The sequence below is a fragment of the Pyxicephalus adspersus genome, chromosome 5 (genome assembly GCF_032062135.1).
Source record: "Pyxicephalus adspersus chromosome 5, UCB_Pads_2.0, whole genome shotgun sequence".
NCBI lineage: Eukaryota > Metazoa > Chordata > Amphibia > Anura > Pyxicephalidae > Pyxicephalus > Pyxicephalus adspersus.
In genome coordinates, this window is record NC_092862.1 from 14,152,298 (window position 1) to 14,164,668 (window position 12,371).

The 12,371-nt window shown below is 37.9% G+C and overlaps 1 protein-coding gene across 9 annotated transcripts in view; it reads left to right on the forward strand.

Annotated features, from left to right (window-relative positions):
* The window catches only part of ENPP2 (ectonucleotide pyrophosphatase/phosphodiesterase 2), a 77,891-nt gene that overhangs the window by 19,712 nt on the left and 45,808 nt on the right, over positions 1–12,371 (forward strand). For 8 of the 9 annotated variants that reach the window (XM_072410692.1, XM_072410694.1, XM_072410696.1 and 5 more), the window contains exons 1-2: positions 1,308–1,446; positions 1,606–1,711. In XM_072410692.1, the coding sequence (XP_072266793.1) occupies positions 1,414–1,446; positions 1,606–1,711 (139 nt within the window). In that variant the 5' untranslated portion in view covers positions 1,308–1,413. Of the gene's footprint in view, positions 1–1,307; positions 1,447–1,605; positions 1,712–12,371 lie in introns of those variants that run through there. The other variant, XM_072410693.1, reaches the window with a different exon arrangement.

Sequence of the window (12,371 nt, forward strand, 5' to 3'; positions counted from 1 at the left end):
AAATGCCAAACATTGACACAGGAAAGGAGAGGACCCTGCCCAAATAGCATGCTAAAAACACAAAGGTATAATAATACCTACATGTAATGCTGCTAATAATAATATTAATAATAATAATAATAATAATAATAATAATGAACAGTATAAAGAAATACAATAGCATAAAATAATAAACATATAATATTAAGCAGTATTTATATAGTGCTAACATTTTATGCAGCACTGTAAATTAAATACGGGTTGCAAATGACAGATGAATACAGACAGTGACATAGGAGGAGGAGAGGACCCTGCCCCGAAGAGCTTACAATCTAAGAGTGATTAAAAGAACTAAAATCCAATCAATGATGGAAGCAGGGCAGTGACGGTCAGTTTAGGAGGGAATGAGATAGATGATAAGCCAATATACGAGTTGGGCTTTATCTACATTCTGATGCACACTGCAAGAAGCTCACAGTGTGCAGTGAGATCTGAGTTAGCCATTCAGTACAAGACAGGAGCCTGTACAACTGTGCAAGACTAAAGGTAAAGCTTGAGTTCCACTTTAACTATTTTTTAGCCTTTGGTGATTGCTAAAGTATAGACTCTATACTTTAGCCAATAAAAGAGGTGGCCTACATTCACCTAAAATAGGAGTAAGTGGGAACACACGTTGCTTTAGTGTCATTGGTAATTGCTGGATAAAGATAGTGATGTGGCTTCTGGACAGGGTCCTCCCCTCCTCCAGTGTCACTGTCTGTCATTTGCAACCCCTATTTATTGTACAGTGCTGTGTAATATGTGGGCGCTATATAAATCCTGTTTAATTATATTAATAATAATAAAGTGCTGCTAAAAAATCTTTAAACATCTGGATAGCAAAGTGAGCCCTAAGACCCATACCAGCCCATACAAACACTGGGATCTGCTGGGGGCCCCCCAGCTGTGAGCGCCAACACGCCGCTGTTTTCTATATTCCATGCTGTATGTATTATAGCAATGTTTTATAGCTGTAATATCCTTACCGCAGATGAATTCATTTTTCCTCTATTTTATATGTTTTTCTAGCTGGCAGTGATATATGAATTTTTTTTGTTTCCCTTTAGCTTGCCCCTACAAAGCACATTGACAGTCTGTGCTGGAGCATGTTAAAAGTAAACTGTTATTGGCTAAGTGTGAGAGAAGTGTGTGTTTGGAGGGGGGTGGCGGTAGTGGCGGTGGTGGTGCTTCTGTAGCCTCCTACACTCAGGGCTGTGATTTGTGAGTGAAACATGATGAAACCCTCCTCTGGACAAATGAAATGAGCCTGTTGGCTGATCCAGGTGGGATTACTTGTAGCTAATAGACTGAATTCCCAGAGCAATCAGAGCAGAAGCCCTGAAACCAAAGGAACAAGAGGCTGCCCAGTGAGTGGTGCAGCAAAGCTTCTGCACTATGATCCTGCACAGAGTTTTACACTTATATCAGGTAGGGAATGCTTTGTTTCCTTTTGTTTTTAGAAGTGCTGACTCTTTAATTAATTCATTTATATGGCGAGATTGCCTTTATATATTTTTTTGCTTTCCAAAAGTTAGTGATTTCTTTATTCCTTCCAATATAAAAGTGACGGTTCCTTTTATTTGACAGGTTATATACTGTATCCCTTTTCTATTTGGAATACAAGTTTGCTTTGGATTTACGGCAAATCGTCTAAAACGATCGGAATCAGAATGGGATGAAGGTATCGCCTCCGGTAAGTTAACAGTTATTTGTTCTCCTTTTTTTTGCTATTTGTTTAGTTTTTATAACTGTGATTGCTACATTGTATACTGATTTATTAACATAATTTTGTGTGGTCATCTTGTGTACTTAACGGTGAATCCACTTGCTTATGGTCAGAGTTGGTTATGGATTAGCTTTTGTTTTTGGATACTGTCATCAATTCCATGGCTAGATTTTTGAAAGTTGTCTTTTAATAATAGTGGTTTATATGTGACTGTATAGGAATGCTCCAAGTTTGTACATGTGCGATTAAAGTAAATGTGACCCCCTAACTGGATATTTTTTGCAAAAGCACTGCGTATCTTTTTTTCTTTAGCAATTTCTCTTTTCTTTCATTGCTGTAGTATCATTACTTTTATACAACAGCTATATAGCGCCAACATATCAAGCAGCTTTGTACATTAAATAGGGGTTGCAATGACAGACCGATACAGACAATGAAACCGGAGGAGAGGACCCTGCTGAGAAGAGCTATTGTTATATCTCGGTGCTGTGTATCCCATGTATGTGATTCACTAATGCAGGAGTACATAGATCTTTTTTTGTTTTTTTAATAAAAAAAATATGACTGTTGTTATCTATAGCATCTGTGTGTCACAGGCTGGCTTCCTAATGGCGACAATGGCAGAACTTGTGATGAGCTATGGCATAGTCCCCAATGCATGTGACCGAGCTATGGTATAATCTTTGCTGGTGCATGTGACGGAGTGACAACATGCAAGCACATTTCAGACCTGACAACAGAGTGTTTGTCACCTGAGAAGGGCCTGAACAAGTTTATTAATAATAACTGCTTTATCAGATTGATCAGATTTTATTGATTGAAATTACATATACTTATATTAGGAAAATATTAGATCTTAAATGGGTCCCTGGAAAAGAGCAATAAGGTGAATTATTTTGGTGTTGGTAACAATTACAACTGCATAAAAACATTAGACCCGAGACAAACATTGTTTCAAAGTCAGCTAATCAGAAATAAGAAGTGTAGCAAATGAGAGTTGACAGGCAGGTCAGTTGTTATTGGCACCCCAATGCACAAATATGACAGCTGACTGCTGGGTCAGTTGTTTGAATGGTACTTCAAAATACTCAGCCAGTGCACAAAAATCTCAGCTGACTGGTTGGTCTGTAATTCTGAATGGCACCCCAATGTTCTGAACCAGTGCACCCCTATTTTACAAAAGCTGACTGATGGGTCAATTGTTATAAATGGCAACATAGCATACTTAACTGGTATATTTATAATGCACAAAAATGAGAGTTGAATGGCACACCAAATTTTTGCTATCAATGCACCCCCAAAAGACCTGCAATGTTGGGTATTGCACAGTAGCACATTGCGGTATCTGGTGTTGGCTGTAGTTTGTTGCACCAGAAAAACTGGCTCTGAAGTGTCCAGTTTACAACATAATGCCAAATGTTGGGTACTTGCATATCATGTGAAGGAAACGTGTTGGTGGACTCCCTTTTTTTTTGTTTTCCCCTCTGCGGCATCTTGCTCTGGTTTTTCTCACACTAATCTCTTTTGAAATGAAAATTGCAGAGTAAAACTCTAACTACACTGTGGTAGGAAACCACTAGTACAATGCTACTGGAATTGTTAAGTAGGGTTAACTGGTCGGACTGGGTGTTCGAGGGTCTCCTCTACCCTGAGGGAGAAAGGGGGAAGGGGGTTACAAAACTCCTCTGCAACATTATCTTATTCAGTGATCTCTATATGTCTTTAGGGGCACCTACTGGGATGTAAAGTGAGGGAATTTTCAAGTAATTTGAAAAGTTCTCAAAAGTTTCACTACTCCGCAGAGCATTCAGTTTCAGAGGAGCGTGCTAATATTTATCTCCTGGAAACAAAAGCCATTTTGGTTTTGGATGGAGTTGGAAGAAATAGAACCCCTGTTACCTGACGGCAAATCGTTCCTTAGTAATATGTTTGGATAGAGTCGAGAGAGGTAGATCCTCTGAAGTTTTAATTGCTGTCTCTGTTCCCCCTGGGGAAGACTCATCATTTCTGGTGACAGATGTTTAAATCCATCTTTCATATGGATGGATAAGATGTGTAAAACGTGTAAAAAACACGTGCCTAAAGTGCACTGCACACTTACTCTGAGACCTGAATATGGGTAAATGCAAAGGATATCACCTGGAATAGAGTGATAGAGTGCGATTCCCTGTCCAGCAAATGATTAATGGAGTGTCTAGGCGGAGGAAGAATGATAGATGATTGACAGTACTGAGAGGTCCCACCTTCTTCAATTTGCATTTTGGTTTTAATATTATTATTACACAGTGTTTATATAGCGCCATCATATTACGCAGCACTATACAAAGTCGATAGTCATGTCATTAATTGTGCCTCAATGGAGCTCACAATCTAATGGCCCTACCATATGTCATTAATGTAGCCTATTAACCTTACTGCATGTTTTCGGGATGTGGGAGGAAACCGGAGTACCCAGAAGAAAACCCACGCAGACACGGGGGGAACCTGCAAACTCCATGCACCTGGGACCTAGAGCTGCAAAGGCAAGAGTGCTACCTCTGAGCCACCATGCTGCCCTATACACTTTAATACACTTTCCTTTTACAATGTCTTCTGGCCATGTGTGGTGGGTTCTGATCTTCTCCTAATTTTCATTAATGGGTGGTTCTTGGAGTTGCAGAAAGATCCATTTATGGCATTTATAATGACGCCACTCTTTGCATTATTACACAGTTAATGCTTTGTGCCATGGTAATGACCCCTCATGGGGTAAGCCAGTGACAGTTGTCAGATCCAGCAATGCCCTCTGTCTTCTGCATTGAATCTTGTTCTTGATTGAATAACAATAGGCATCATTCATTCCCGAAGACTGAAGATATCTTGTGGCACAAAAAAAGAGAGATGCAGCATTATTAGCACTGTTCTCTGGTTCATTGAAGACTAACTACCGCTAGATTGTATCCAAAACCGAAAGGGGGCTCGTGCTTGTCAAGTGGCAAGCCGGAAAACATCTGGAAATTATCAAAAAGAATAACACACATCTGGAGGTCCTTTTAATTGAGGTCAATTGGGAAGGGGGCTATTAGGGGGTAGGGAGAACAGAGTTGTGCTTTAAGTCTCTGACCTCGAAAAAGTATAGTAAATGTATTCTGACTTTCATTTTCCATACGCCTTTTCCAAGGCAAGCTGTGATGTATTGAATAACCAAGCTGCCATCATTCTTAAGAGTAATAGCCCCTGTTTTTCTCTTGTGCCCAGTATACTTTAAAAGAGGGCTATGTGGTTGCCAAAGGTCTTTGATTTTAGGAGAATAATATTAAACATTGGTCCTCAGAAAGGATCTTTGTTGTAAAAATGTACCATACGTTCCATAAAAGCCGTCATTTTCTACGTTTTTCAGTTGTTCCTGCCTGTTAAAGTAAAAAGTACACCAAACTCAGCAAATCATAACTGATTTTAACGTAGACACTACAGTTAGAAAATGTTCACTGGTTTCTTTCATTAGGTTTTAATATTGACTAAGGGATATTTTAAAGGTCTATATACTGGTGTTTCTCTGCCTTTTTAACATAAGGGAACCCCCTAAAATAACTTACAGGTCTCCCTACTATAAATACTATATTGCAGTACATTAGTGTGGTGGTCAGTGGGACAAATGATTCTCACTTTTCTGGCCAGTAGGAAGCATGCAACACTTATAGATAGCCAAAAAAAATCATTGGTGCCATTTTAAACTTATTGTAGCGTCACAAACTGCTCATTGCTCAAGCAACCCTTAGGAACCCTTTTTTTTCTTCTAATTTTTATCAGAGTTGGGAAAGCACTGTAATATAATTGCTCTGTGTGACTTTACTGCTGAGGTTTATCCCTATTATTTGTACTGGTTACCATTGTTGCTGAAAAAGGGCTAGTCGAAAAAATTACATTTGTTACCCCCACCCTTTGTTTTGCTGACTTCCAATGAGGACACCTGTTCCAAAGATAGCTGCAAAAATTGGTCTTTCTACTACCTTTGGTAGGTTACTCCTCACCTCCTGTTTCACTGAATTGGAGTGATCCCTTTAGATATATGCCAGCAAAAATACCCTGGGGAATAATAACCTTTTTTAGTCTCTCCGCCCATTCCTTCCTCTTGTACCTTACTATCAGCCCAGTACTGTACCAGTACAGGTTTGCTTGGGGATTTTCTCCTAGTATTTTCAATCAAATTAAATTGATCATTGTGATTGATTATATGTTTAATGTACCTATTCAATCAATCAGTAATAATCAGATTATAAGTATGAATAAACCTACCATTAAATCCAATAACAATATTAATCAGAACAGAAAAAGTAGTTTATATATAATGGTCAACCAAACCAAAAACTCTGTTGGATCATCATGCTGCCTAAATATTGATGTTTTATCATTTACATCATCCTTCCTAAAATAATAATAACATGGGGGAACCTTTGAAATAACTTTCAGGTCTTCGGGGAACCCTTGCTATAATTACTAAATCCACAGCTCACAGTATATTCGCTTGGTGATCAGTGGGAAGAATGCCTCTTACATTGTTGGTCACTGGGAAGATTGTCACCCTTAGAGATAGCCGAAATGGTCATTGGTGTCCATTAAACTGACCGAAGGGGCACAATTAGCTCATTGCCCAAGGAACCCCTAGTAACCTCTCGAGGGACCCATGTTTATTTAGATGTTTTGTTTAATGGTTTTATCCTATGAAGTATCAGTTGGACTTAACTTTGCTGTTATGATTCGGGTCAACTGAAGAATTGATCAGAATAGTCTACATTATTTTCTGTCGTTTACTTCTGGAGCACTGACCATTCTATACTATAGAAGCATCTTAAAAAGTATGTTGTTGCAGTCATTATTTTCATCTCCAACATTGAGAAGTAGAAAGTTGATCGATTATGTGTCAACCCCCACCTCCATTTCCGTCTTAATTTACAAAAGGACAAGCATTTCCAATTAATCTTGATCGAATGTTGACTAGGGTTTTTTTTACCACTATAATAAACTGTATCTAATTTATACAAATTATAGACCAGTGTACAGCCAGATTTAGTTTGAGAAAACTAATGTCTAATGTCCGTGAAGAAATAATTAATTTTGCCCATCATTGGTTAATGTCGATTCTGCGCTGTATGGAGAATAAAGATGATCCCTGGGGGACAAGCAGCAATACTTGTGGGAGGGTGAAAGCCTGAACTGTTGACATCAGCAATATCCCAAATTCTCTTGCCAGGATTATATTTACCTTTCCCCACTCTACGTGCTGGGGGATCTACACAGGTCCTGACTCCCTTCTGTATTGCTGCATCACAGTATGTACTAAAGGGCTCATTAAGCCAAGTTTGTACACACATACCCTAGGTGATATGCTAGGGGACACATATGTAGTGAGTTTGCTGGCAGCTATTTTATTTTATGAATAGTTAACGCTACACTTTAACTAGTCATAAAACTATGAGAGCTGTTTAAAGCAAAACTAAAGTTCCCATTTTTAGGAAAACATGGTCAGCCAGGTCATTATTGCAGAAAGGGGCAGGTTATGTCCCTTTTGCAATAATCCCTCCTATCTGCTAGATCACTTTGGGCTTTTGGCAAAAAGCTGATCTGCCCTGGTTGGCAGGATACCCAACAATCCAGGCGCTACATCATTCCACCCTGGCCAATCAAGATGGCTGATGAAGATCTTCTATATGAAGAAAAGAAAGACGTAGATAACAGCGCCCCGGGAAGGGATGGGTGAGTAACACAAGTTTAGTTCTGTTTAAAGCTGTCAAATAATTCAAAATTTTTATCCTTCCAGTTGAGATTTACACCATTTTGCCAAACAGCACCACCTTGCTTGGTGGGGCAAGAGACCTGATTTTCTCTCCTTTGGTTAAGTAATACTCACTAGTCTTGTCTTTCCCCCAGCCTGTGTCTGGACAGTGAATACAGATGTTGAACACTTCTCTCTGTCACTCTGTCCTTTGTTCCAGTCTGCATGCTCGTTGTCCGTGCATGAACACTACTAATGTATAAATTGACTTCTTGTGCTGCTTCTCCTTCTCTCAGCCTAAGGTGTGCTATTAAGTTAACTAGGCATTGTGCACAGTTGCTTGGAACTTTTTTTTTTTCTTCCATGAGTTCAGCTTTAAATATTGCCTGCATTATTACATTATTGTTTTTTGCAAACATTTAGAAAATTGTAATCATAATAACACATTAGGGATACTGTTGCATGGCTCCTAAGAATCTCCTATTTTTAATTTTCCGGTCAAATCCCTCTTTCCTCTTTGGTAATCTAATTTTTTGGTCTTAGGCGTAGACATTTATATCAAACCATAAAATGTAATGGCTCAAAGTGTGTGTGTGTGTGTGAGGGGGGGGTGTTGCTTCGGTACCATGCCCAGATCAAAAAAGCTTATGACCGGGCCTGGCAACTTTGCATGTGCCCCCACTGGCACCTAGATTCTTTTTCTGAATAATCCAGACCATCCACTTGCACCTAGCTCCCTTGCTGGTTTTCCCAAACCCAACTCTTTCCTCCTGGTTTGCTTGCTGGTTAGCCCAGAACTTAGAATTGCAAAGCTGAAACTTTTAAACATGGGATTGGGAGGCTCAGGTGGTTTACCTGGCATAAGACCAAGAAATTTCTGATAGCAACCCTGATTATAGAAAACTTTTTATCCAATCTCTAAAGTTTAAATAAAATATCTAAATTTTGGATCAAAATTTGGATTTGGTCAACTCTCATTTATATGTTCTCTAGTATGGTAAAGGTCATTTTTACTTCAAATCATGTTGGTATATAGAACTGATGCCATGATTAAACCTTTGGTCCTATAGTAAAGTAATAAATTTTGCAGTGCATCTTCCTAATCACCCTTCTTCCACTGAAATGACAGTGTAAAATGTAAATTTGTTTCTAGAGAAGGTGAAAAACAATTACCCCTGCAGAACCCAGACCCTCACCCTTCAAACACAAACACTCACTTATCCTGGCCTATAAAACAAACATGTGCTTTTTGTGTTGGGCCAACATTAAGACTCATTGTCTGTGCCAACAGGGCAGAGTCACGCAATGGGTACCATCGTATCTTTCAACAATTGAGCAATTGGACTGATACCAGACCGAGATTCTAAATTCTTCTTTTCTAACCATCTTAGCTGTATCCTTCTTGTTGTACTACAGGTTGTGGTTAAATAATTATTTCAATGGAAATGTTATTTTTCGGCCGTGGGCCTTCCTGAACAGGGCTGAAAAGCAAGGCTTGTAAAGCGGTATGTAACTTGTTTTTGTTGAGTTTGCCTTTTAATGGTCAGCTTGGTTGTTTACTCAGAATATTTCATGTCCTTTATAAATTAGATAATTGTCAGTAGCAGACATGGAGCTTGTTTAATAGAGGGAGGTTAAGCAAATGTTCCATACCTTGTAGGTTTTGAGGTTTCCTATTCCAGTCATAAACATTACTGACAATGATGGCCCCAGGAGAACTGCAGCGGTCAGTTCTGGTGTCTGAAATCAAAGGCAGACTATGATGAGTTCAGTTGGTAGTTTCTAAACGCTTGTATTTATAAGCATAACACTTTATGAAACATTTTACAAGATGTTATGCCAAGTCTGCAGTATAAAAATATTGAATGTTTTAGGAAAAAGGAAATTTTAATCTTGCTTTAGAATAAATAATATTAATTTAAAGAACTGTAGTGAAGTTATGTTTACTTGAATCATCCAATAATTCACTTGCACATGATTGGGTATTCAAACTTTCAATTTCTTTATCTTATTTACTTTGCTATGTAAACTCTCATTTTGCTAAGTCAACATCCCCTACTGTTTCAGTAGACCAAACTCCTAAAGGATGAAATGCTGCTATATAATACCAAAAGGAGATACTAAATGAACTTTATAGAATTTGATGACTTATCCAATGTTAACAGTATCTTTTCATTGAAATGACTACACTGGTAATAAAATAATTTCCTATAATGTGGTAACAAGTTTTTATAACACTTCGAAAGTGAATCATAATTCAAAAATCAGCATTATTATTAGCTGTACTTTATGCATTTGGTGGATATCTGAAATTGATCGGTGGTGGTCAACTTGCTTGGGGATTAAGTGTGGTCCCTGACGTCACCAAAGCACCATAAATAAAATTTAGGTAATGCTTCAGAAAGTCGTCAGAGGTGTGCACCAGGAAATGATTATATACTACAGGTATTCTTCAAAAGATCATAAAATACTGAAAACATGCCGTAGGAGTTTTTGAAAATTGTCAACATGCTTTGGGAGACAGTCATAGACTGTAGATGTTTTACATGAGACTGCTGGAGCCTATATACAAATCAATGCTTTTACATATGTTCTCCCTATACCCTACAAAAAAATGACTTTTGATATCTCTACCATTAACATTAATTATTAAAGAGATCAGAGAAAAAATACAAAAAAAAGGGAACAAAAAAAATCAAAGAAATGTATACACTAAAATAACTAAACCAGAACGTTAAACTAATAGAAGGCCGTCTAAAGAATATTATGTCCTCCACAAAGTATGCACCAGGGCAAGACTACTGTCTTAAGCTACGTACACACCTTTAATAATTCTCGTTTGGTCGGCATCATTGGTCAGTCGTTGTGCACTTTTTTTGTTATTGATTATCCGGCGATCGCTCCTTAGTCGTTCGTTTCCAACGATAATTATTATAAGTGTGTATGAAGCTTTAGGGATAACCCATCAGCTGCCTATCTGTTGTAAGCTAGTGACTCATTACTCACATCTGAGCTACTTATCTCCTGAATCTTCCTCAAGGTCCCATCATATAAACCATCACGCCAATAACTGCTGCATCCAGTTTCTCAGGGTCAGTTTCCTGATGGTGATCAGTTGAGAAGTTGACCATGCATAAATGTTTATATGAACATGTGCAGTGCCCATACAATGGTAATAAAATAATTTCCTAAAATGCGTTAACAAGTTTTTATAACACTTTGAAAGTGAATCATAATTCAAAAATCAGCATTATTATTAGCAATACTTAGGCACTTAGTGGATATCTGAAATTGATCGGCGGTGGTCAACTTGCTTGAGGATTAGGTATGGTCCCTGACGTCACCAAAGCACCATATATAAAATTTAAATAATGCTTCAGAAAGTCGTCGGAAGTGTGCACTAGGAAATGATTATATACTACAGGTATTCTTCAAAAGATAATAAAATACTAAAAACATGCCGTAAGAGTTTTTGAAAATTGTACACATGCTTTGGGAGACAGTCATAGACTGTAGATGTTTTACATGAGACTGCTGGAGCCTATGTACAAATCAATGCTTTTACAAATGTTCTCCCTATACCCTACAAAAAAAACGACTTTTGATATCTCTACCATTAACATTAATTATTAAAGAGATCAGAGAAAAAATACAAAAAAAGAATAAAAATCAAAGGGATGTATACACTAAAATAAATAAACCAGAACATTAAACTAATAGAAGGCTGTCTAAAGAATATCATGTCCTCCACAAAGTATGCACCAGGGCAAGACTACTGTCTTAAGCTATGTACACACCTTCAATAATTGTTGTTTGGTCGGCATCGTTGGTCAGTCATTGTGCACTTTTTTGGTTAACGATTATCGGACGATCAGTCGTTAGTGGTTCGTTTCCAATGATAATTATTGTAAGCTGTGTACGAACCCATCCACTGCTTATATATTGTAAGCTAGTGACTCATTACTCACCTCTGAGCTACATATCTCCTGAATCTTCCTCAAGGTCACATCATATAAACCATCACTCCAGTAACTGCTGCATCCAATTTCTCAGGGCCAGTTTCCTGATGGTGATCAGTTGAGAAGTTGACCTTGCATGAATGTTTATATGAACATGTGCGGTCCCCATTGGAAGGCTTTGTGGCGAGATAACAATCCATAGGGCTCAGGAACCAGGACAAACAGTTATCTCCATAATAAAGGAAGTTCAGGGACCTTTATGAGAGGGTCAACACATATTAGAAAATTATAAATACTGGAAGTGAGTTTTAAAATGATATCTACATAATAAAGAATGGTAAGATGTTTTAGTGGTCGGGTTTACGGATACTTTAGGTTTTGCAAAGCTTTTCTTACTCATGCTAGAGTTTAGTTTACTCATCGATAATTTTTAGATGTTACTGGAATGGTTTTTAATTCTTCTACAGTGTCCCATCTTCCTAGCATTATACACAAACTATAACAATGTACTGATAAACTTACTACTAATAGAAACATGGCTAGAATATAACCCAGAAACGAGCAAACATTTAGTCCTTGATAAACTGTTCTGTTCTTTGTAAAACAAAGTGTAGCCAATATAAGTTTACTGCTAAAGGTCACAAAGTTTTCAGTTTGTTTTTCAAAGATCATTTCAAAATATTCCAGGCAAAAAATAGCTTCCTATTCAGGCTAATTCTGTACATTTGGTTCTTGCCCCCCACACCCTTTTGTTCAGCTTTGTTTTGTCTAGTAGAAGTAATGGTCACTTAGGAGCCTATTTATAAAAAAGTGAATCTGATTATTTTCTCAAACATTATCCACGACCATGTGTTTCAATGAAAGTACTTGATATTCCACCAGGGAATATTTAGGGGAATGTCAGTTTCACTGCTTT